This window comes from Lissotriton helveticus, chromosome 1_1 (genome assembly GCF_964261635.1).
Source record: "Lissotriton helveticus chromosome 1_1, aLisHel1.1, whole genome shotgun sequence".
Lineage (NCBI taxonomy): Eukaryota > Metazoa > Chordata > Amphibia > Caudata > Salamandridae > Lissotriton > Lissotriton helveticus.
In genome coordinates, this window is record NC_136057.1 from 1,895,215,707 (window position 1) to 1,895,242,182 (window position 26,476).

General features: G+C 50.9%; 1 protein-coding gene across 4 annotated transcripts in view; it reads left to right on the forward strand.

Annotated features, from left to right (window-relative positions):
* TPR (translocated promoter region, nuclear basket protein) overlaps positions 1 to 26,476 on the forward strand; it is a 728,231-nt gene that overhangs the window by 516,507 nt on the left and 185,248 nt on the right. For all 4 annotated transcript variants that reach the window (XM_078642622.1, XM_078642637.1, XM_078642629.1 and 1 more), the window contains exon 42: positions 3,924 to 4,014. In XM_078642622.1, coding sequence (XP_078498748.1) covers positions 3,924 to 4,014 — 91 coding nt within the window. The remainder of the gene's footprint in view (positions 1 to 3,923; positions 4,015 to 26,476) is intronic.

Here is a 26,476-nt window from a genome sequence, read left to right on the forward strand (position 1 = left end):
TCCACGTGCCCATTGCACAGAAACACCGGAAGTTCCTGCGATTCCAAGTCGGCGCCAATCACTATCAATACACAGTGTTGCCGTTCGGGCTGAAGTCAGCGCCCCGGACGTTTTCCAAATGCATGGCAGTGGTAGCGGCACACTTGAGAAAGAACAAGGTGTTTGTCTACCCGTACCTGGACGATTGGTTGATCAAGGCATCCTCCTTCTCGGAAGCGCAAGCGCACTTCCAGAAGACGTCTGTTCTCTTGAGCAAGCTGGGGTTGCACATCAACATGTCCAAGTCTGTCCCGACTCCGTGCCAATGCCTGCACTACTTGGGAGCCACCATCAATACGCTGTCTGCAAGCGTGTCTCCTTCGTAGGAAAGACGTTTAGCACTCCTTCGGAAGGCTCAGGCTCTTATGACCGCTCCATCTACGACCGTGAGGACGGTGTCTTCTCTACTGGGATCGATGGCCTCCTGTATCTTCCTCACGCCACACGCACGGCTTCACATGAGACCGCTGCAGGAGTGTCTGGAGGATCAGTGGGACCAGAGGAGAGGCCACTGGGACGACAAGATACGACTGTCTCTGCATGCTCTACAGTCTCTGAAATGGTGGTGTTCAGCAGAGAATCAACTCAAAGGGGTTCCCTTCCACAAGGACATTCCCTCTCAGACGATCGTGACGGATGCTTCTCGACACGGCTGGGGAGCGCATTCCGGTGAGTTACAGATACAAGGAACGTGGTCTCCGACGGAGTCCTCGTATCATATCAATTTCCTGGAACTCAGAGCGGTTCACTTGGCACTGAAGGCCTTTCATCCGTCCTTCCAGACCAACTCTCTGCTTGTACAGACGGGGACAATACGATCATGATGTATTACCTCAACAAGCAGGGGGGCTCGAGATCGCGCACCCTGTCGCAGGAGGCGCAGGCGATCTGGCACTGGCTTCTTGCCAGAGGACTGACGATAACGGCTATCCATCTGCCAGGTGTGCAGAATGTTCAGGCGGACGCACTGAGTAGACTGATCCAGGAAAACCACGAATGGGTCATAAACGACGAAGTACTCGGAGACTTCTTCGACAGGTGGGGCACGCCAGACGTGGATCTGTTTGCCACCGTCAAACAGCAAATGCCGAAACTTCGCATCCAGGTACTACCAGCAGGGAACGCTGGGGAATGCGCTATGGATCGACTGGTCGAACAGCTTTCTGTACGCTTTTCCACCCATTCCCCTAATTCCGGCGGTGCTCATCAAACTAGCCCAGTCCAGGGCACGGATGATCCTGATTGCCCCGGAATGGCCCAGGCAGGGGTGGTTCACGGACCTGCTTCACTGGTCCCTCCTTCCTCACATTCGGCTGCCGTGCCGGCAGGACCTTCTCACGAAGTTCGGGGGGGCAGATGGTGCACCCCAATCTCTCGTCTTCGACTTTGGCGGCATGGCTCCTGAGATAGTGCAATATGGCCATTTGAATCTCCCTGCAGATTGTATGGACATACTGAAGGAAGCCAAGAGACCTTCCACTAGGACATCTTACGCATACAAGTGGAAGAGATTTTGCATCTGGTGCAAGTCCAAGAACTATGATCCGACGACATGTAAGGAAGACGTCATCCTTCCATACCTTTTACATTTGGCGCAATCTGGCCTTAATTGTCATTCCATTAAGGTTCATCTAGCTGCGCTGACTGCCTACAGGAAATGCCCTTCACAGATCTCCTTCTTCCAGATCCCTGTGATCAAAGATTTTTTGGAAGGCTTGAAGAAAGTGTTTCCTCCTGTCCGGCTTCCTTCGCCTTCATGGGAGTTGAATGTGGTGCTGTCCAGATTGATGAAGGAACCTTTTGAACCCATTCATAAGGCTTCGCTGCAGCACCTGTGCTGGAAGGGGGCGTTCCTCGTGGCCATTACATCGGCCCGCAGGGTGAGTGAAATTCAGGCGTTGTGTTGCCAAGAACCTTATACTGTATTTCATGCTGCTAAGGTTGTTATGCATACTCACCCTAAATTTCTTCCTAAGGTTATTTCTGATTTCCAAGTTAACCAGACCATAACTTTGCCTACGTTTTTTCATAATCCTTCCTCTCCAGCGGAAAGGTCTCTACATTCCCTGGATGTCAGGAGGGTGTTGAAATTTTATCTGGATAAAACCAAAGATATTCGTAGGTCGTACCAATTGTTTATCAATTATGGGTCAGTCAGGACAGGTCTTGCTACCTCTAAACAATCCATTTCGAGGTGGATTGTGTCCTGTATACAATTGTTTTATCAAAAGGCTAATAAGACCTTAGGGGGTAAACTTAAGACTCATTCCACCAGGGGCAAAGCGGCTATGACTGCTTTGCTACGTAATGTTCCCATTGCAGAAATCTGCAGGGCCGCCACGTGGAAGTCGGTCCATACCTTTGCTAAGCATTACTGTCTGGACTCTGATGCCAGGGCAGATGCTCAAGTTGGACAGGCTTTGTTGCGAAATCTGCTCGCACAGTAGTGGTGTACTTTTTCTCTCCACCGCCGCTTTTGTGTGGGGATGGGCTTGCCATTCTATTCACTAGATTATGACTATACACAGAGATCCCCTACTACAGAAGGAGTAGTTTCTGTCCTGTAACTCCAGTTCTGTAGTAGGGGTATCTCTGTTATAGTCATAAGCACCCGCCCTCCTCCCCGGTGGAGACAAATGTTTATATTCGGAATGCTACAGGTCTGGCGTTATACGCCTTCAAAAAGAACTGAAAGTAAATGGGACCTGCTGAGCATTCTGGGATACTGAGAAAGTTCTAGAAAGTTTTCTTAAAGGCACGGTATCCCTTTTTGAGCCACATAATGTCAGCCTATGGGGCTTGTCTGTCCTCCCCTTCCTTTGTCATTTCTGAGGCTTTACTGGTAAAAGGGGAAGTTTTCTCTGTGAAGAAAACTTGGCAAGCTGGGCTGGTTGTGGTTTTGGTGGAATGTGGAATGTCTAGTTGAAGTGCTGGACAGTGTAGCCTGTGGATATAGGCTGCATTATATGTCTTTAAATTCTCTCTTAAGTGTCTTTGCAGGTTTGCATTTTTAGACAGCTTAAGAGATTATTTTTGATTGTTCCGGGGTCCACGCTCATGAGCAGGACTATTCACTAGATTATGACTATAACAGAGATAACTCTACAACAGAACTGGAGTTACAGGACAGAAAGTACTCCTTCAGTGTTATTCATGACTCCTGGCGTAGAAAGTTGCAAAAAGAAACGGACATCGCGCTGGCGTTCCCTATATGAGCACCACGCAAGTCTTTCGGCACAAACACCATTGCCATGTGAAGCTGAATGACTACATCTACCGAGACGCAGGGGTACTGCTCTTAAAACCTTTCTGGATCCAGTCTCATGTCTGTGGATAATTCAAAGGTAAGGAATCTGCAGCTAGATAATCTCTACCAGACAAGGCCTTACCAAATGTAAGTAACTTGTTATTTACACTTTCCTCTCCTTCTTCCCACCATATCAGACAGCATGGGACAGTGGATCAGCTTCCTTCAGCCATTGGCTAATTTCACTGAGTGACTGCATTCAACTGTTTCCAAAAGGACACATCAACACAGTCAAAGCAGATCCCTTCAGTTCCAGGGGCTACTATCGCAATGCGTGTGCTTTTTTTTTTTTTTTTTAAAGAAATGTCTTTGCTTTTGACCATTAGTTTATCAAACTATATGTTTGAGTCCAGCTGTCCCAACAATAGGTTTTATTTATTTTTCATTTTCTTTACAAAAAAAATAACTAAACCAGCATTGACCAAACCGAAGGTCAAGCAGTTGGGTTTGCTAGTGCTTGTTTTTGAAAGTGAATGGCTAATAAGTAATTTCCCTTAGGTTTATTTTTAAAGCTTCTTTTGTGGTGGTGTTTGCATTCACATAAGCTACCATTTTAATCAAACTGTTTTATTCTTAGGATACTGCCGGCACTGACCCTGGGACCGAAACTGAGGGAAACACAGCAGCTGGTGAAGGAACCCAGAGAGTAGCAGATTCTCAAAACAGTGGTACGGTTACAATGTGTTATTTTTCAAATGGCAAACTATTCAAATGAGTGATGGTGGCATCCTTAGGGCGAACAAAGAAAAACCAAAGGGGATGATGGACGGAGCGTTGACAATACAAACACTCACCCCCAGTCAACTGATCTGGGTTTAATCCATCACCGTTCTTTAGCTCACTCCGCCACCCCAGTACAGACATGGCCATATGCAAATCAGTCTGACCCTGTGCCTCATGGGAACAGTCCAGCCCGAACTGCCAAGCCATGTCTTCCCTGGACCGGAATCAAGCTTACCAGGACCGGTTTCTGGCATTACAGCCGTCTTCAGCCGGGCTTGCTTGAATCCAGTGGCAAAGTGAGCAAGGGACTCACGTCTGAGCATACCCTGCCAACTTAGGGCGAACAAAGAAAAACCATCCTTATGCACAGCCAAAGCATTTCCAAAATACATTTTGAGCAGAATGGATACAGTATTAATTTGACAGAGTTCTGTCTGGTTTTGGCTTAAAGGTTCCTTCCTTTAAAAAAAAAAAACACAATAGGCAGTGAGCTCTATTTTCCCTGAAAATATTCAAATTGATCCACTGCTGATAACTGGTATTTGGACATGTAGGCAGTTTAGGCCTATTTAGCGGGTCAAAAACCGCTTGTCCCATTTTTTAACATGGATACTGTTTTTATCATTAGATTGGCTAGTTTGACTTTTATCGATGTCAGCAGAATATGTGCAGTAATGGTGCATCCTGCCTAAGTGTCAAATTCCAAATGCGGATATACACTGAAAATGTTTTCTCCACTCAAACTTCGAACAAGTCTTCCAAATTGAATTTAGAAACAGCCAGCAATGTGAAGTGTAAAAAAAAAAAGACTATATATGTATATATATATAATATATTTTTTCTATTTTTTTTTTTTATTCGATCAAGCACTATCTAAAATGTACCATCGCTATAGTTTTTAACTGTGCAGTGCCAGCTATGCACATGCTTCTATTTCAACTGGAGTGAATGCAGCAACATTGCAAATTTGCTAAACTGCAGTTTGGCAATACTGATTTCTGATAGATACTTCTAACTAGCTGATTCCTTATATTGTAAATTTCCACAGGTGGCAAACTGATCTGAAAACCCATGCTGTTGCGCCTCTGTTTCAGCTGTTAGAGCCACCGCCTGTAGTTGGGTACCATCCCACTACTGCACATGACAACTGGGAGCCACACAAGGGAGCCACTTCCTCTCACAGACTATAGTTCGTCCCTTTCTGCCATTCGATGCAGATTTGGCTCTTATCGCCTTCTGTTTTTCAATGTTTTGTAAAGTTTCCTAACTAAAACATTTTTAAAAGTGTGCAAGGATGATCCGGTTCAATCTCAACTCCTTCTCAAGGGCCTACCTTTATCCAGGGCTATAGGATGCTGGCTTTAGGATATTTAACCAAAATTAGGTACACTTAGTTCAGGCAAACTCAAGTTGGCTAACATAGGCACACATGATAACCCAAATGCTTTCTTTTGTGGTAGTGCGGGCACGGAGTTAGGCCTATCAAAGGGTAGTGCTAAGCATTCATTGTACACACAATGGCAAAAAGTGAGACACACACTCAATAAAGAAATCCGGCACCAATTTATAAAAAAGAACACTTCTTTTTATATGAATTGAGAGACCAAGATCATCAGAATCAGGTAAGTAGTTTTCAAGTTATGAATTTTTATATGTTTCAGAAGTTGACAGTGCAAATTCTGGGAGCGATAATGGGGAAAAACCATGTACAGCATTCGGGCACTTAACAGCAACTTACGGGACTGGACTTCAGGTGAGTATGGGGCACGGTGCAAGGCCACACCAACAGGTCACCTCGGTGACCACTGGGGCATACGGGTGCAGAAGTGTTTCAGCGTCTGGTGCCCCGTTCACTTCATTGAGAAATGGTCCGGTCAGAAAGAGGCTGCAAGGTGGAACTGGAAGACTTGAACTGGAAGGCCAGTCCGATTGAACCCCCAAAGATGCTTTGTCCTTGAAATGCTTGAGCACGAAAGGACACTGTTGGTCCACTTCTCCTCGAGCTGTGGGGCTTGGGTGCAGTGGTGATTTTAGATGTTGAGTTTGTGCTGCGTAAAACACTTGTGTTTCAGTGGGCCTACACAAAGAGTCTGCATGCAGTGACTGGGAGTCCAGTCTGGGCAACTCAATGGTGAGCTCAGCCTTTAAGGATCTCAGGACCCCGTGGGCACTGCCATCTCCCTCGAGCTTGGCCTATGGGTTGTGGCTGCAGAAGCAATTTGAGGTGGCAGCCGTCAGGGACTCACTATTTGTTTTTGGTGCTGCGGAAGGCAGGCAAACAGGACAGTTGGGACACTCTTGAGGATCTTGCTGTCCCTAAAGTCCCTCGACTTGCAGGTTGGTTTTTGTTGGCGTCCGGAGTGGATACAACCATTCTTGGTTGCTACAAGGGGTCCCGTACCCTAGGTGCTGGTACTGCGCAGCTCCAGTCAGTCCTCGCATTCCCACACTTGGAGGGAGGATGTATGTGACCTGTAGGAGCACAGTGACCTCTTCCTGAGCTGCTCCAGCGTCTGTAGTCCTGGTAGGTGGCAGGCCGGCAAACTGGGTCTCTTTTCTTTGGTGCCTGTGACTGCAGGGGAGTAGCTCCTCTACTCCAAGGGAGTTCTCTGGTTACTTGTGAAGGGTTGGCACCAAGTCAGTTGTGCTCCTCTGTTCTCAGATCAGCAAACTTCAGTCCACTTCTTTTGGTCCATCAAATCTGAAGTCCTAGCATCAGGAGTGCCCCTAAATAATGTATTTTTGGGGCATTACAGGGAGTGTTAGATAGTAGTCAACCTACCTTTTGTTAAGGTGACTACACCCTCTATGTGACCACTTCTGTGGTCACTTCCTAACCCAGAGGACTTAATTCCACCAAAAACCAAGATGATGGAATTTCCCTAGTCTTGTTAACTTCAGTTAGCCCACCTTAGGGATGGTGCTACGTACCAAAGGGACAGGACACAGTAATGACACCAGGTCAAAGAAAATTCCCTTTGGGACTATTCAATAGCATACACAAATACTCAAATTTCAATCACACATTGCTCATATATCAACCATACAAAATGCCAAAGAGTAGTATATAGATGTTTTATTCACTACTTGAATGCATAAAAAATATACATATTTTTTTCTATCCAGCAAAACATCTAGATCTAATATACAAACTAAAAAACAATATAGTACACAATATTTAAAAGAATCACTTTGTGAAACACATCAACAAGATGAAAAACATTTCAATTGTATGTGAACAATTCATATGTGAGCATCATAAAAAACACCAAAAGAAATACAAAAGTGGCCATGGGCAACGCGTTTCGGTGGCAGTAAATGGTCCAAACAACCTTCTTCAGGCTTTCTTATACAAATGTGTTCAAGATTCAAACATCGTTACTTCAAATTTATTGATATCAATGGCCGAGGGATTATACTTTCATTCTCCTCCTTCAAGTGCCAACTTTATAGTAACAGGTAGATTGCCAATACGGGAATCTCTCTGAATAAAACTGGACAATTGGAGAGCTTGGCGGTTACACAAATAATCCTATTCGAGTCTCCTTCCAGGACGAACATTCAATTTAAGAAATAGGCTGGGACACCTCCATGGGTTATCCTTGATAATATTAATATGCAGCCTCACATACTTATACTCTTCGTTTATATTTTCAACGGGCGTCCAGGCACCACTTCACTTCAATTTTCAGTTAAATGTGAATCGTAAAAACGGGATATAACTATCTCCGTAACAGCGTGCCTGTGTTAACCGCTTCTTTGGAAAGTAAATCCATGAACATTCCTCCTGACTAGCTAATCTTCCCGCCTGTCTGGGTGCCGAATGGCCCTGAGCAGGAGGTGGCATTTCCTCTGTCTGAGGAAGCCAGGTTGCACATGAAAGGTGGAGGAGGACTTTGAAGCCTCGAGCCTTGATATGCAGATCTGAAAGAGACGCGTTAGTGATAATTCCTTACCTTCGATTATCCCCAGGCGCCAGACTGGACCCGGAAAGTTTTTTTGCTTGGCAGTACCTCTGCACGCCAGTAGGTGGCGTCCTGCGGCTCCGCTTCAGTCTCTGGCGTCATAGGGGCCGAGATGACGTCATGAAGAGTACTTAGGCGCCACCCATGCGCGCTGATGTCAGTTCTTTCATTTTCTGCGCCGATAGTGCAGATCCGGATTGAGCACGAACCTCGGTCATTTTTTACCACTTTTTTGAGACTTTTTGTCTCCTAGTGCATGTAGGCATGCCCGGCTTTAAATCTTGTGGGTCGTGCCACCGTAATATGTCGGTGGCAGACCCCCATGATGTCTGCCTCTACTGCCTGGAGCATGACCACGACTCCCGGGGTTGTCTGGACTGCCGTGCCATGGCCCGAAGATGTTACGGGAGCGCTGCCGGAAGTTGCTGGAGGTCCGGCACTCCTCTCACCGCTGCTCCGGGTCTAGGGGCCGTTCGCGGGACCGCACGCGGGACGGGAGTCGTCGCTCCTCGGACTCCTAAGTCTTCACCTTCGGATTCCGGTAAGCGATGCCATAAGAAGTCGAAGAAGCGCGTTCGCTCCATAGGCGGACGTGCGGGAGTCCCTTGGCCTACCCGCTATACCCGGGTCTGTCGGCGACTCCCGAACAGGTGCAAGAGTTTCTTGCTGCCTGTTTAGGCCTCGACCTCCCGCCGGCGCGCCTGCGGGCCCATGTCCAGATCCTGTTGGCCCGGCGGCACTGCCTCTGGGGCCAGCCCTGGAGCCACTGGATCTAGCGCCCTCTGCTCTGGCCCCGGCGCCACAAGGTGCAGCACCGCTGGCTCTGGCCCCGGCGCCGCCCTGTGCTCCAGCCGCAGCACCGCGCCTGGCTCCGCCACAGGCACCGCACTGGGTGCCATTTCTCCCTCCACTGCCCCGGTTCTCGGACCATTTCGTTCCGACCTGGGATCTGCATTGGGATGCGGCTCCGGTTCAGCCCCTAGCCGGTGACGCTCCTGGTGCCGCTGGCCCCCTCTCCGGCTCCAGCCCTGCCACTGCGGCCGGCTCCAGTTCCTCTAGAGCTGGATGAGGATTGGGACGGCTCCGAGGACCCTCTTGCGCAGCAGTATGACTCCGAGCAGGATTGTGAGGATGACCTTCAAGATGCGGGTGAACTTGATGTGTCTTCTGACCCGGGGTTTGCCTCCCCTCCGCCTACTCTGGAGGAAGGCGCTTCCTATACTATGGTGCTGCGTCGAGCCTCGGAGGCTCTCCATCTCAACCTCCCTATGGTGCCACTTAAGACCAAGCTCCTTACGGAAGTGCTCCAGACCGTGTCTACGTCGTCTGAGCCTACTGCTCCCTTTCAATGAGGCCCTTACCGAAGTCCTCTTGGGTACTTGATTGCGGCCGTCTCGGGGGGCACCGGTGGATAAGAAAGTCGCTCGGCGTCCTCGCCCGGTGCCTGGTGATCCCGCCTTCTTGGCCACTCACCCAACACCTGAGAGCCTGGTCATTCAGGTCTCGACATCGCAGAGTGCCTTTCCCTCGGCTCCGCCGGATAAGGACTCTTAAGAGGCTGGACCAATATGGCAAGAGGTTGTTCTCCTCAGCCAGTTTGGGGTTGAGGTCAGTTAATACCGCCTGCTTATTGGGCTGTTACTCCCACGCGGTGTGGGATTCAGTGGCAGAGTTTCTGCCTCAGTGCTATGTGGTGGTCCAGGCTGTCCTTTCCCAAGGGATTGCGGAGGCTAAGGATGCAGCTAAGTTTGCCATCAGGTGTGATCTGGACACCGCTGATTCGCTGGGTGGTGCGATTCCCACGACTGTGGCGTTGTGGCACCATACCTGGCTGCGGTCTAGCGGGTTTTCGCCCGATGTCCAGAGCTCGCTCATGGACATGCCTTTTGATGGCTCCCGCTTCTTTAGTGACCAGGCTGACAATGCCATGGGGTGCTTTAAAGACTCGTGGGCCACGGCCAAGTCTTTGGGTCTTTCCACGAAGACCCCTACCACGTCTGGGTTTCGTTCCTTTAGTGGCCAGGGTAAGAACACCCAGGCACACTCCTCCACTAAGCCTGTGCAGAATCAGAACCAGCCCCAGCATGGCCGCGGGCGTGGCTTCTGCAGCGGCGGGACTGGTAAGTAGCGAGCAGGTCCATCTACCTCCACCCCTGCTGCTTCCGCCTCTAAGCCTTCCTAATCCAAGCTTCAAGGAGCACCCCACGCTGATGGTTGTCTGGGTGCGACACCACCTCCACCACTGGTGCGAAATTACCTCGGACAAGTGGGTGCTGCAGATAATCTGCCATGGTTACTCGTTCCCCTTTCCGTTCCGCCCCCAACCCCCCTCCCTCCCAACCCCCCTCCCTCCAGCCACGCCACCTCAGTTCCACTAGCTGTCGGGGGATCATTTGGCCTTTCTCCGTCAGGAGGTCTCGGCCCTCCTGGCCAAGGGGGCTATTGAGTGCGTTTCCGATCAGGAAGTAGGGAGTGGTTGTTATTCACACTACTTCCTGGTCCCCAAGAAGGACAAAGGGGGTCTGCGCCCCATCTTGGACCTCTGGGACGTAAATCGCTTCCTCCAGGAGAAGTTGTGGAAAGGATGTGGTCCGTCTGCTTAAACTGCCAACTCTGGTGCTGGAAACCAGGGTTCGAGCCTCGAGGTTGCGACCACTTCCTGTGATTCTGGGCAAATCACTTAATCTCCCCGTGCCTGAATGTGTAATGTAAATACGGTGCTCATGTAAAGCGCTCCAATACCTTCGGGTCGAGTTTGCGCTATATAAAATATGCCCCCAAAAAAAGTTCAAGATGCCGACTCTGGCTCAGGTCCTGGCTGCCTTGGACCATGGAGACTGGCTGATGGAGTTGGACTTGCAGGACGCCTATTTTCACATTCCCTGTCCTGCCGGCCCACCGTCGCTACCTACGATTCACGGTGGGCCAGGAGCAGTTTCAGTTTGCCGTGCTCCCCTTCGGCCTTATCAGTGCCCCTCGTGTGTTCACGAAGGTGATGGCGGTGGTCGCGACTCATCTGCGCAGGTCAGGGGTGTCAGTCTTCTCCTACCTCGACGACTGGCTGTTAAGGCGAGCTCGCCCCAGGCAGTCGTCACCCACCTCCAGACTATGGCCGACCTCCTGCATTTGCTGTGGTTCTCCATCAACGTGCCGAAGTCGCACCTGAGTCCCTCTCAGAAGTTCCCTTTCATCGGAGCAGTTCTGGATTTGACGCTGTTTCGGGTTTATCCTCCCGAGCAGTGAGTCCGGTATATTCAAGCAATGATTCCGTTCTTTCAGCCTCTATCCTGGGTTTGTCAGGATGACCCTCCGGCTTCTGGGCCTGATGGCCTCCTGCATCCTGCTGGTGACACATGCAAGGTGGCATATGCGGGCTCTGCAGTGGGACCTGAAGTTCCAGTGGGCACAGCATCAGTGCAATCTGTGTGATCACGTCCAGATCTCGGAGGGCACTGCACGAGGGTTGCAGTGGTGGCTCACGAATCGCGATTAGGTCAGTGGCAGATCCCTCTCCCTTCCCCAACCGGAGCACACAGTGGTGACGGATGCGTCCCTCCTGGGATGGGGAGGCCACATGGGAGAGGCGTAGATCAGAGGCCTCTGGCGGAATCCCGGCTCCATATCAACCTTCTGGAGCCACGGGCGATCAGACTTTCACTGCAGGCATTCCTTCCCTCTGTCCGGGGAAGTGTGGTGCAGGTGTTCACGGACAACACCACCGCCATGTGGTATTGCAACAAGCAGGGTGGGGTGGGCCCCTGGACCTTTGTCAGGAGGCTCTGCACCTCTGGACATGGCTGGAACATCAAGGCATTACCTTGGTGGTTCAACACCTGGCAGGTTCTCTGAACGTCAGGGCGGACAAACTCAGCCACAGGTGCATGATGGATCACGAATGGCGTCTTCACTCGGACGTGGTGCAAGGTCTCTTTCAACAGTGGGGAGAGCCTTGGTTAGATCTATTCGCCACAGAAGAGAACGCGCAATGTTCTCAGTTCTGCGCATTGGAATTTCCAAGGCAGCACTCGCTTGGAGACGCTTTTCGACGCGAGTTGAGCTGCGGTCTGTTGTACGCCTTTCCGCCTATACCACTGCTGCCCAGAGTGCTGAAGATCAGGAGCGACCGGGCCCAAGTGGTTCTTGTGGCTCCGGACTGGGCTCAAAGAGTTTGTTATCCCGAGCTACACAGTATGAGCATCAATCCCTCGATCGGTCTGCTCTTCAGGAGGATTTTCTGTTGCAGCAGTGGGGGACGGTCCTCCACCCGAACCTTTCCAGCCTCCTCCTCCATGCTTGGAGATTGAGCGGCGGCAGTTGACACCTTTCCATCTTCCTCCCGAAGTCTGTCATGTCATTATGGCAGCCAGGCGTCCCTCCACTAAATTGGTATACGCCTGCAGGTGGAACAGATTTGTGGCATGGTGCGCAGCAAAGGTTGTGGACCCCCTTCCTGCCCTTCTTTCTGAGGTTCTTCTGTTCCTTCCCTCCTTTTTAAGTCCCCGGTTTTTAACCGTTTCCTTAAGCATTACGCATACATTACCACCGGTGCCCTTCATAATGCCTCAGTGGGACTTGAATCTTGTTTTGACTTTTCTGATGTGCGCTCCCTTTAAGCCCCTTCATAACCATCCCTTACGTCTTTGTACTCTCAAGACGGCTTTCCTGGTTGCTATCACCTCTGCCAGAAGGGTAAGTGAGCTCCAGGCCCTTTCTTCCAAACCTCCTCTCCTTTCTGTTCATCCAGACAAGGTGGTTCTGAGGGCCCGTCCTTCTTTTCTGCCAAAGGTTGTCACGCCCTTCCACATCGGGCAGACCATCACTTTGCCCACTTTCTATCCGCCTCTGCATCCTTCAAGGAAAGAAGAGAGGCTCCACCGTCTGCACCCAAAACATGCGCTTGCATTCTATGAGCAAAATAACGATGGATTAAACCCAGATCTGTGACTGGGGGTGAATGTTTTACCATTGTGCAACATTCCGTCCATCATCTTCTTTGTTTTGCTGTCACCCTATGTGGGAAGGGTATGCCCAGACGTGGGTCCCTTGCTCACTACGCCACTGGAGTCAAGCTATCCTGGCTGAAGGCGGCTGATGGCCAGAAACCAGTCCTAGGATGCTTGATTCCGGCCCAGGAAAGACATGGCTTAGCTGTTCGGGCTGGACTGTTCCCATGAGGCCCAGGGCCAAGACTGATTTGCATATGGCCATGTCTGAACTGGGGTGGCTTGGTGAGCAAAATAACGATGGATTAAATCCAGATCTGTTACTGGGGGTGAATGTTTTGCCATTGTGCAACATTCCGTCCATCTTGTTTGTTTTGCATTCTATCTGCAGCATACACAGCAGTTCCGGGTGGATGATCAGCTCTTTGTTGACTACGGGGCGCCAAAAATGGTCGGCCGTGCAGGAGCAAACCATCTCCTGGTGGGTCATTCCTTGGCCAAGATGGAGCCTCCTGTGGGGCTGCGTGCCCATTCGACCAGGGCAACTGCAGCCACTACTGCCTTGGGATGCGGTGTCCCCTTGCAGGATATTTGTCAGGCAGATACGTGGGCCTCGCTGCACACGTTTACCAAGCACTACTGCCTTGACAATCCGGTCCGGAGAGATGGCTTCTTTGGCCGTTCTGTGCTCCGTGACTTTCTGGTGTAATCCTGTTCGCAGACCCTCAACCGGGGTTGGTATTGCTGGGGTATCTATTCTAAGGTAAGGAATCTATCACTAACGTGTCTCTTTCAGATGCACAAGTTACTTGTGTAACGATTTATCTATAAGAGACATTAGTTAGTGATAGATTCCTTACCGCCCGCCAATCCTCCTCGTTCTGTGAACTGATTGCTAGGGTTAAGGTCACCCCCTTTTAGGGCCCTAATTTTATGCACCAGTTGTCAGTGTCGTGCATGGCTCTGCGTTTCGGCACGGAATAGTTGTGCAGAGAACTGACGTCCGCGCGCATGGGTGGCGCCTAAGTACTCTTCGTGACGTAATCTCGGCGCCTACGACGCCAGTGACTGCCGCAGAGCCGCAGGACGCAACCTACTGGTGCGCAGAGGTACTGCTAAGCAGAAAAACTTTCCAGATCCAGTCTGATGCCTGGGGATATTCTAAGGTAAGAAATCTATCACTAACTAATGTCTCTTACAGATATATTGTTACACAAGTAAGTAACTTGTGCATCAGCAGCCTTCCGACCTGGAGGAGGTGACACTTTCTGCCAGAGCAAGCATGGCTTCCCACCTCGGACGGCATGGGCTCTAACCTTCTGGTGGTCAGAAACGCTGGAAGTGGTCATATAGATGGTGTAGACACCTTAAAGGTAAGTAGTCCATTAGCTACCAACTGTCACTCCTTGTTGCACCCCTTAATTGAATGTTTAAGTGGCACCCCGACACCAGAAACTTAGATTTGACGGAGTAAGAAGACAGGACAAAGATCCACGGGAACTGAAGATGGCTGTGGACTGTTTGCACTAAATCCTGCCTGCCTGCACCAAGTCTCGACAATCGTGACCAGCGACGACTCCTGCAGCTGACCAGTTTCCAAGAACCCAGGAAGACTTCAGTCCATCACATACTGCCAGCAAACTTCCCTTAGAGTAGAGGAGCTACTCGTATGCAGGCGCCGAAACAGTCTAGTCTAACAAGTAGCTGCTCCCCAGCCAACCCAATGCAGCAGCTGCCCACAAAGACTACCCTTTGCTCCTGAAGTTCTGATCTGTCTAGCCACCCAGTGAGATGACACCAACCTGAGCGACACAGGACCAATACCCAGGGTATAGGACCCCTTGCCACAAGCACAGCACGTGAGGGTCCAGTCCAGACTTCCACTGCACCAAGACAGAGCAGCCACCAAGGGACTTCAGCGCAGCAGAGACCCGCTTCCCGAGTGGCCCAGTAGGCCTGATTCTGGCACCCACGGCCAGCGAGACCAACTGTACAGCTTCAGTACACACAGAGCCTAGCCGACCTTTCCACTCTGCACCCGAGCACCCCAGGTACTGACGAGCGGCTGTGCCCTGGATCCTTCTGACCTGAGCCCCACACTGGGAGGTCTCAGACTTGTCCCCAAATCTGTTTCTAAGCGGCGGTCTTTTTCTTGCCAGCATTCCACGTACAGCTACCAACCCGCCAGCTCCTCTGCGCCCGGATGCCCCGGGGAAGGTAACAAGCAATTGCTGGTAGTACTTTGGAGCTTGGCCCCCTACAACCTTAAGGCCCAGAAGGCGACTGTAAATAGCTGTATGCTATATATGCCTTTTCTCGCATAGGAAACCATTGTGCGTAAAGATGCGAGTAACTGTTTTACTTACGTGCAAATTCTAATATTTTTACAAAGTACTTAATTGATATTACTTTTTTTGTATCAAAATGTATATAAAAATACAACTTACTTTTCTAAATTGGTCTTTGATTTATTCTTGAATCTGTCTCATTTATTGCCGATGTGAGTACAACAAATGTTTAGCAGTTCCTTTTTGATACGCCTACACTGCTTGCTCACACTACCACAAAAGAGCATTTAGTGCTCTCATTTTTGCCTCTTTAAACCAATAAGGGTTGCTCGGACTCTTTACAAACTGTACCTCGTTTTGGTCCACTATATAAAGAGCCAGCTTCCAATACCACCTTCCATCACTCTCCCCAGGTTCCTCTCTACACAGGGGAGAGGTCACAGCAGTTGCATATATATAGTGTACCCTAAGCTTTTACATAGACTTAGAGGTGCTCGGTGGGTGACTAACTTTGTTAGCTTTGCCAGTGAGAAGAAAGGAAAGGCCATTCAAAAACGGACATTAGCTTGATAGATGGTCCTCTGTTTCAAGCTTTTACTTTTTAGTCAAAAATGAACTTCTTTAGGGCCTTAGTTCTCATTCTACCAGTATTGATCTGGCTTGAGTGGGCTCTGTTTTGGACCTCTGCCAGGTGACAAAGTGGACAAGCAGCTGTACAATCACTAAGCACTACTGTATTTTCATGGTCCTTTTGCTCACTCGGTCCTTTAGGACTTCCTGATATAAATTCCCCTTCAGAGGTCCAAAACGTCTCGGGGTGTTTGCTTTGCTAACTCTCAAGGTGAGAATCTGGAATTAGAAGTATCCATCAGAATATTAAGTAACTTAACGTTGTTACTGCTCTTTCATGTGGATACTTTAACTGCAGATTGCTTACCGCCCACATTCCTCACCATTTTGTGAAGTGAACTGTGTAGGGTCCCACACGTCCTTTCTGGAGCATAGCGCAGTCAGTACAGAGCCACAAGCCCCTGTCTTCCATCGCTCAGAGGTACTGGTGAAGTGTTTCTGTATCCAGTTTGATGCCTGGGGAATGTTCTAAATATGAGGAATCTGCAATACAGTCTCTAACAGTAAGCGCGTTACCGAAAGTAAGTAACTTGTTCTTTCTTCCGTCCTTACACCCTTTTATCAGAGTCCCTCTGGAGTATGCTAAAGTGATTGCAGCCCGTCTTTGGAGGTCTAGAGTTCTTGTATTCCTGTTCATCGATGTCTGGCTGTTGAAGGAGACTCGCCTCAGTCATGCACCACCTATGGATGATGGAGAAACTTTTAACACAATTGGGTTTCACCATGAACTAGCCTAAGTCCCACCTGATTTCCTCACAAGGAGGCTACCATTCATTGGGGTGATCCTGGATACTGTGGCATTCCCAGCTTTGTCACTGCAGCAAGTCCAAGAAATTTTCTACACTAGGTGGCACATGTGAGCCCTGCAAAAGAACCTGAAAATCCCACTGGGCACAGCATTGAGGCTGTTGTTCTAACACAATCTAGGTCTCAAAATAGACAAATTAACACCTGCAGTGATTACTGACCTATCACATCTTTCCCTATTGCAGGCCATTGTCCCTTCCACACCAGTAGTTAATGGTGGTGACAAATGCATTGTTGTTGGGTTGTTGGCTGGTGAGGGGTGAGGCGGGGTGTCACCAGGGTGAGTTGGAGATCGTCACCAGGGTGAGTTGGAGATCCGAGGGCAGTGTGAAGCCAGTTCTAGTCCCGATGTAAAATCAGAGGGCTCCAGTCACCATTGGAGTACCTGTTCCGCATCCACCTACTTGGAGCTACAGGTCATTTGTCTGGCTCTGAAGGTAGTCTTGCCATCCACGGGGAGAATCTCATATGTTCCTCCAACAAACGCACCACCATCTGTATTTGTGTATAGTGTGTGGTAGTACAGCAAACAGAGCTGCGTGTGTCCTGAGTCCTATACCAGGAGCTTTGCACCTTTGCAAGTGGCTGAACTGCTGGGGAATTTTATAGGTCATCAACCACTTGTCCGAGTGCTCCTGAGACAGAATGCTCCTCCCACAATATTTTCAGCCGATTCTTTTGCCTCCGTATTTACTAAGACCAATGTTTGTGGGAAATGCTGCTGCCACCTTTTGCATGTAGGAGTTGAAATATTGATCCTTTCCCTAGTTCTAGAATTTACCCCCAACTTAGCATCAACTAAACCAGTTACAAAGAAATCATGCCAGCAAGTTACATTTGCTTTGTCAAATGGTAGTGCTAGTATTGGCTGCTAATTCCAGTTGAATTAAGTCAACAAAGCAGAAAATGTTGCTTCAAGACAGGCCGGATTTCTTTTATGAAATCCTTCTGAAAACTTGTATTCTGAATGCTTCCAGAAGGAGCCATCTATGCAGAAAGTCTTACTTTTATGAATATTAAAAGAAAATTCCTAGATGGAAATTCTTAGACTACTCCCTGTCTGATTGAATGTGAGGATTTGGTGGTGGCAGGGTTCGAGCTCTTGCTTAGAGCCCAGAAACTCATGAGAGTAAACCACAATAAACATGCCCCAAATGAAACTTGGCAGATGTGTTGGTGTATGAAGGAATCCACCAGCACAAATGCTGTGAAGTCCAGAGATAAAGATTTTATGGTTGAGACAAAACTAACAGCAGAAATACTAACTTAATATAACTTAATACTAACTTATTCTGATATAGACTTCTAGTTGTGGATTCCTTACCTTAGAATTATGCCCTGGCGTCCGACTGGATCCGGAAGTCTTTCATGAGCAAGTACCCCTGATGGTGTAGTTGTGCTCCACATCGTCCACGTTGGAAAGTACGTTTGCAGTGCCTATATAGGAGCCAACCAGGTGCTCTGACATTTCTTTCTGCACCAGCCAGTTCAGTTCTGGGAAGAGCTACCCCTTAGTCGCTTTTCCACTAGGTTTTTTCGAAGTTTTGTCAGTCTTTATTGTGGTTTACCTCCTGGTGTGGCAGAAATGTCATCGGAGGTCTGCTTCAAGCCCTGTGGTGCCTGTCACTGACAGACGTCGGTGAAGTAGCTGTACCTTGTATGCTTCTGGTGCCTAAAGCGGTACCACGACCCGAAGGCTTGTCGCGAGTGCCGTGCCATGCATGTGAAGGCCTTGAGGGAGCAATCCCTCAAGTTTATGGAGGTACAAGGATCGAGGTCTTGCTCTAGAGGAAGGTCTTGGGAGTGGGCGCAGTCCCCATGGTAGTCATCGCACTCCAAGTCGTCAAGCCATTCTGGTAAGTCACATTCTCACAAAATGAAAAAAGTAAAAGCTGACGAGATGTGGGAGCGTCACCACTCAAGGCCTGACTGCGGTTGAGCCAGTGCCAGGGTTGCTCCGCACCTCCCCGACTTTCCGGGAGCCAGAGGGACCCCGTCTAATTGAAAGAATTTTATGAGGCCATGTACCTCATATTTGTGTGACCTGTTTCCTCTGGTGCGCCTTCAGGCCTTGTGGGTTCGGGAGTGCTCAGACTTGTTCTACGCTGGCGACTGATGCTAATCGGGCCCCAAGGTTCCATGGATGGATCCTGATCGGCGCCAGTCGCGTTACCTTGACTTTCCCGGATGCCGATCCCTTCACAATGGTAGTGGGAAGGGCAGCTGAGGCCCTGGGCCTTAGTGTGCCCTCAGTGACAGGCAAGACTAATGTCTTGATGGAAGTGCTTCATCCCGGAGTGTCCACATCGAAACCGCTTTTGAAATGAAATGAAATGAAAATTATATTTATATAGCGCATAGACTACCCTGAGGCCTCGCAGCGCTGGTGTCTGAATCAGAAAAGAGCAGGTTGGCTTGCTAGTAAGATGTTTCAAACAAATGGGTTTTTAAAAGCTTTCTGAAAGCCAACAGGTTATTGTTCTTTCTGAGGGCGAGAGGAAGGGAGTTCCAGATTTTTGTGGCATTAAAAGAGAACGAACGACCCCAACGGGCCTGGTTTATCTTATGCAAGGTAGCCAGATGTGATGAGCTAGAGCGTAAAGCTCTGTGGGGAAGATAAGGAGTGACTAAAGGATGCATTATAGCTGGGCCTGTCCTCCAAATTGCTTTCTGAGTGAGACACATGGCTTTGAACTGTATCCTTGCTGCAATAGGAAGCCAGTGCAGTTTCTTGAGAGCAGATTTGGCGGATTGCCTACGTGGAATTTGGTAGAGCAGTCGGGCGGCACAATTCTGCGTAACCTGCAACTTGTTGATTGTGGCCTTTGGGGCTCCCAAATAGAGAGCATTGCCATAGTCCAGGCGAGAGAGTATCAAAGCCTGAACCATGATTCTCCTTGCCTGGAAGGGAATCTTCCGGAGCATTCTCATCAGACCATAACAGGTGGATGAGGTCTTAGTGGCTTGGACCTTGAAATCGAGGGAACTGTCCAGCCAAACTCCTAGGCTATTTATCTGTGTCTTAGGAGGGGGGGATATCCCAGACATTTAGGCCACAGGGGGACAAGAATATTGGTGGTGGATTCCCCAATAACAGGATTTAGTTTTTTTCTCCATTTAGTCTGAGGCAGGAGAGTTCCATCCATCTGGCGACTGCCTCCAGACAGGGACCCAGAGTGCTAGACGACCCCTCAGCTTGATTCAACGAGACCACAAGCTGGGTGTCGTCTGCATATGTAACAATTCTGACACCGAAAGGGTGGGCCACCTCTGCCAAGGGCCTCATATAAACATTAAAAAGCGTGGGGCTCAGGGCAGAGCCCTGGGGAACCCTACACCTGAGTGACTGCTTAGCGGAGACAACCTCTCCCTCAAAAACTTTTCAATGAGGCACTTACTAATGTCCTGCTTGGGATGTTTGTCCAAACCCAGCAAAGGGGCTCCCATGAGCAGGACACTTGCCTGCCGTCCCCACCCCACTCCAGGAGACCTACATTTCCTCACCAAACACCCTAACCTGGAGAGCTGGTGGTACAATCCTCACCGTCCCATGTAAATCTTGGTGCATTTCCTACCGCACCCCCAGATAGGGAATCCAAAAGGGTGGAAAATCTATGCAAGATGTTTTCTTTCACCAGCCTGGCACTGCAGTCTGTGAACACTGTCCCTTTTGGGCCGCTAGTACCACACCCTATGAGATATGGTTGAGCAGGTGCTGCTAATGATACCGGAGACAGCCCGGGCTATGCTCTCCCAGGCCGTTGCCAATGGAAGTGATGCAGCTAAATTCACCATCCACAGTGGACTAGACGCCACCGACTCACTAGGCACAGCGGATTGGTCAACAGTGGACCTGCAGCACCACATCTGGTTGAGAACGACTGACTCTTCTGAGTATTTCCAGTCCTCAATACATGCCTTTGATGGCTCCCGTCTCTTTGCAGTCCAGTCTGATTCGGTGTTGGAGCGCTTTAAGGACAGCAGGGCTACAGCCAGTACCTTGGCCCTTTCTATGGCCCCTCGTCACCCTCAATTAGTCTTTCGCTCCATTTGTGGCCACAGAAGGGGCGTGCAACTGCTTCTTTACCAGCCCAGCCACTACGGCACACAAGCTTTCCAACCTCTGAGTGGCTACAATTCGTGTCCTACTGGCCCTGTGGGTCAGGCAGCCACTGGTCTTCAGTCCACTAACCACCCCTCATCCTTCACAGCAGCCACAGCCTCCAAACCCTCCTACTCTGCCAGTTACCATCCTGGGCACAGAGTGGCGTCAGGATTCGACATAAGCTACCCCGCTGGACAAGTGGGTTTTGCAGATTGTCTGGAGGGGCTACTCCTTCCCCTTCAAGACTACTCCACCTTCCATGCCACCTACCTACGACAGGCTGACAAAGGATCACCTATCTCTTCTCTGCCAGGAAGTGACTGCTCTTTTGGCCAAAGGAGCCATAGAGACAGTGCTGATGCCAGCATTCGGTCGTGGTCGCTATTCCTGCTTGTTTCTGTTGCCCAAGAAGGACGGAGGCCTTCATCCTATCCTTGACCTGCACTCTCTCAATTTGTTTTTAAAGTCAAAATTAAAAACGCTTACTCTTGCTCAGGTCCTGTCTGCCCTGGAGACTGGATGGTGGTGTTAGACTTGCAGGACGCATACTTCCCAATTTCCGTCCCATGGTTCAAGGTGGGCCACAAGCATTTTCAAATTGCTATCCGCCCTTTTGGCCTCACCAGCGCCCCTCAGATGTTCATCCAGGTGAAGATGGTGGTTTGAGGTCATCTAGGGCGAGCTGGTATTGTAAGAAAGTGGCTCTGTATATACTGGACCAAAGTAAGGTACAGTGTGCACAGAGTCCACAGTCCCCAGAGGTTTGGCAGAGGCTAAAGTTAGATATAACCTTACTCTCTAAAGTGGTAGCTTGGTCAAGCAGTAAGGCAGTATAAGAGGACCGTGTAAAGCATTTGTTGTACACACTCAGTCAGCAAATGGTCTCACACACTCAAGAACTGAAGTCTAGGCCAATTGTTTTGTATATAAAAATATATAGTTACTTCATTTTAGAACCACAGTAGGTATCGTAAATACTTTCTCAGAATGAGATGTTGCAATTGAATACTTTCAAATAGCAGTAGACTTTGGAATGCAATAGTTAGTTGCTGCAATATGCAACACAAGTTTAAACACAAAATAACATTGAACTCAACGGGAAGTTTTAAGTAAATGCAATAAAATCACTTTACAAACTTATTTCTCACTCCGGGCTGGATCCTTGATTCAGCCCTGGTGCATTTCCTGTAAACAGTTGAAAGAAATCGTTTTTGTTATACAGGCGATTTTTAAGGAATATTTTTAAGTTCTGAAAATTGACACTTAGAAGAAATTCTGGCAAAAACCAGGCAATGTATTCCTATGGAGGAAAATCTGAAAGAGACACGTTAGTGATAGATTTGTTACCTTAGAATATCCCAGGCGTCAGACTGGATCCGGAAAATTTCGCGTAGCAATACCCCTGTGCGCCGGCAGGCGTCGTCCGCGGCTCCGCGTCCGTCGTCTGCGTCGTTAGCGCTGTAATGACGTCGTCGGAGTTCTTAGGCGCCGCCCATGCGTGCTGACGTCCATTCTTCTTTTTTCCGCGCCAGCTAGCGCTGATCCGGAGAAGCTCTACCCCTTAGTCATTTTTTGACTAAACTTTTTTGATCTTTTGATCCTTTCTCTACTAGAGTCTTCGACTCAGACGGTGCCGGTAGGGATGCCCGGGTTTAAACCCTGCTCCAAGTGCGACAGACTGATGTCGGTTACCGACCCACATCGCCGGTGCCTCAAGTCTTGAGGCCTCGACCACGACGACCGCACCTGCTCAGACTACCGGGCCCTGACGTCTAAAGCTAGGCGGGAGCGGTCCCGCAAGCGGCTCGAGCTCCGGCAGTCAGCCCCGTGCCGCTCCAGGGACCGGTCACGGGGTCGGAGTCCTCGCAGCTCCGGGAGTGGACATCGGTCGTCAGGATCCAAGTCCTCAGGTAAGAGGCATGAGAGGTCGGAGAGACGTCATCGTTCCTCCGACCCACCCCTGCGCTCGCACGATGCGGCCAGGGGTTCGGGTGACACTACCCCCGCGGCTCCGACGGAGTCGCAGGCGTCGCCGCCTGCCCCACACCTTCGGGTCACTAGGCATGACGCGACGCCAGAGGAGGTCGAGCGGTACCTCATGGCCATGAGGTCCCTCCCTTCTCAGCCGGGTCCCGTGGCGCCTCCGGGCCCAACGGCCCCGGCTGGAGGGCCTAGCGGGTCGGGTGCTTCGGCTCCGACGCCGTCTGGTGCTTCTCCTCACTAAGGTCCTTAAACAGCAGGCAAACTCCACTGAGCCTCTGCTGCCGTTTAATGAGGCCTTGTGTGACGTTCTTGTGGGCACTTGGTCCAAGCCCGCCACAGGTTCGCCTGTGGATAGGAACGTGGCCAGACGCTACCGCCCGGCCCCGGGCGACCCTTGCTTTTTGTCCACCCATCCCACCCCCGAGAGCCTGGTCATCCAGGCCTTCACTTCCCAGACCGCATTCCCGACGGCTCCGCCCGATCGGGAATCCAAGAGGTACGAGCAATTCGGAAAGAAGGTGTTCTCGTCCCTGAATTTGGGACTGCGGTCTGTCAATACCGCATGCCTCTTGGGCCGCTACACCCACACCCTGTGGGACACGGTCGCGGACGTGCTGCCACAATGTCCGGAGGAGGTCCGGGCTAAACTCGCCCAATCCCTTGCAGAGGGTCGAGATGCAGCGCGATATTCCATCCAGTGTGGGCTGGATACCACGGACTCACTGGGCAGGGCGATGGCAACGACGGTGGCGGTTCGACGCTACGCCTGGTTGAGGTCCGCCAACTTTTCGGCCGATGTCCAGGCCACTCTTCTGGACATGCCGTTCGATGGCCGTTGCCTCTTTCGCGACAAGGCAGACCATGCGCTTGAGCGTTTTAAGGACTCCAGGGCTATGGCCAAGTCCTTGGGCCTCTCTGCCACACGCCAGCAATCGGGTGCCTTTCGCTCCTTTCGTGGCCATGGAAGGGGCGCCCCCACACGTGCTGCCAGCCACGCACCGCAGAATGTACAACAGCGCGGTGGCGGCCGTGGAAACCGCCGTGGTGGCGGTCGGGGACAACGGCAAGGCCAGTCCACACCTCTCCCCGCAGCATCTGCCTCAAAACCTTCCTAGTCTGTGTTTTCAGGCCCATGTGACGCCAGTGGGAGGCAGGGTTCGCCATCACCTCTTCCACTGGCGCACTGTCACGTCGGACAGGTGGGTGCTGCAAATCGTCCAGAGGGGCTACTCCCTCCCCTTCGAGGCGACCCCTCCAGCCATGCCACCGCAATTCCACCGCGTGTCGGGGGATCACTTGCAACTTCTGCAAGAGGAAGTCACGGTCCTCATGGCCAAGGGGGCCATCGAGCGCGTTCCTGGGCCAGAAGTAGGGTGTGGTTGTTACTCCCACTACTTTCTGGTACCCAAGAAGGGCAAAGGGGGCCTACGCCCTATCTTGGACCTACGGAACGTCCACTGCTTCCCCCGGAAGGAGAAATTCAAGATGCTGACTTTGGCTCAGGTCTTAGCTGCCCTGGACCCTGGAGACTGGATGGTAGCGTTGGACTTGCAGGACGCTTATTTTCACATCCCTGTCCTGCCAGCCCACCGGCATTACCTGCTGTTCACGGTAGGCCACGAGCACTTTCAGTTTACCGTGCTCCCCTTCGGCCTTACCAGCGCCCCACGGGTGTTCACAAAAGTGATGGCGGTGGTCGCAGCTCATCTGCGCAGGTTAGGGGTGTCAGTCTTCCCCCTACCTCGACGACTGGTTGTTGAAGGCGGGCTCGCCCCAGACAGTCGTCAGCCACCTCCAGACTACGGCCGACCTCCTGCACTTACTGGGGTTCTCCATCATTGTGCCGAAGTCGCACCTGTGTCCCTCTCAGAAGCTCCTCTTCATCGGAGCGGTTCTAGACTCGGCGCATTTTCGGGTTTATCCTCCCGAACAGCGGGTTCGGGATATTCAGGCTGATTCCAATCTTTCAGCCTTTATCCCGAGTCTTGGTCAGTGTGACGCTGCGGCTTCTGGGGCTGTTGGCCTCCTGCATCCTTCTGGTGCATCACGCCCAGTGGCGGATGTGGGCTCTGCAGTGGGACCTGAAGTTTCAGTGGGCCCAGCATCAGGGCAACTTGTCCGATCATGTCTTGATCTCGGAGGGCACTGCAAGACAGTTGCAGTGGTGGCTCACGGACCGCGATTGGGTCAGTGGCAGATCCCTCTCCCTACCCCACCCAGAGCACGTGGTTGTGACGGACGCGTCCCCCCAGGGCTGGGGAGGCCACATCGGAGAGGCAGAGATCAGAGGCCTCTGGTCTCCGGCGGAGTCCCGGCTCCATATCAACCTTTTGGAGCTGCGGGCGATCGGACTAGCACTGAAGACATTCCTCCCGTCTGTCCGGGGGAGTGTAGTGCAGGTGTTCACGGACAACACCACCGTCATGTGGTACTGCAACAAACAGGGCGGGGTCGTGGGCCCTATGCCAGGAGGCTCTGCGCCTCTGGCAGTGGCTGGAACATCAGGGCGTGACTCTGACGGTTCAACACCTGGCAGGTTCTCTGAACGCCAGGGCGGACGAACTCAGCCGTCGGTGCTCGGTGGATCACGAATGGCGTCTGAACTCGGACGTGGCGAGAGGCCTCTTTCAGCAATGGGGAGAGCCTTGGTTAGATCTATTCGCCACAGAAGAGAACGCGCAATGTCATCAGTTCTGCGCGTTGGAGTTTCCAAGACGGCACTCGCTCGGCGACGCCTTTCGGCGCGAGTGGAGTTGCGGTCTGTTGTACGCCTTTCCGCCTATACCACTTCTGCCCAGAGTGCTGAAGAAGATCAGGCGCGACCGGGCCCAAGTTATCCTTGTGGCTCCGGACTGGGCTCGAAGATACTGGTATCCCGAGCTACTCAGCATGACAGTCGGTCCCTCGATCCGCCTGCCCCTTCAGGAGGACCTTCTGTCGCAGCAGCAGGGGACGGTCCTCCACCCGAACCTGTCCAGTCTCTGGAGATTGAGCGGCGACAGTTGAGGCCATTTGACTTGCCTCCTGAAGTCTGTGATGTAATTCTGGCAGCCAGGCGTCCCTCCACAAAGTCGGTATACGCCTGCCGGTGGAACAGATTTGTGGCATGGTGCACAGCAAAGGCTGTGGATCCCCTTTCTGCCCCTCTGTCTGAGGTTCTCCTCTTCCTTCTTTCCCTTGCCCAGCAGGGCTCTGCTCTGGGCACTATCAAGGGCTATCTTTCTGCCCTTTCCGCCTTCTTGAGGCTACCTGATCAGCCATCTTTATTCAAGTCCCCTATTGTGTTAAGATTCTTAAAGGGCATCACGCACATGTATCCACCTGCTCCGTTCGTGATGCCTCAGTGGGACTTGAACCTGGTTCTGACATTCCTGATGTATGCTCCCTTTGAGCCCCTTCATTCCTGTCCTCTCCGTCTTCTCACTTTAAAGACGGCCTTCCTGGTTGCCATCACCTCTGCCAGGAGAGTGAGTGAGCTCCAGGCTCTTTCTGTTAAACCTCCTTTCCGGTCTGTTCATCCTGACAAGGTGGTCCTTCGGACTAGACCTTCTTTCCTGCCCAAGGTAGTCTCTGCTTTTCACATTGGGCAGTCCATCACCTTGCCCTCCTTCTTCCCGCCTCCGCATCCTTCAAAGGATGAAGAGCGGCTCCATCGTCTGGACCCAAAACGTGCGCTTTCATTTTAC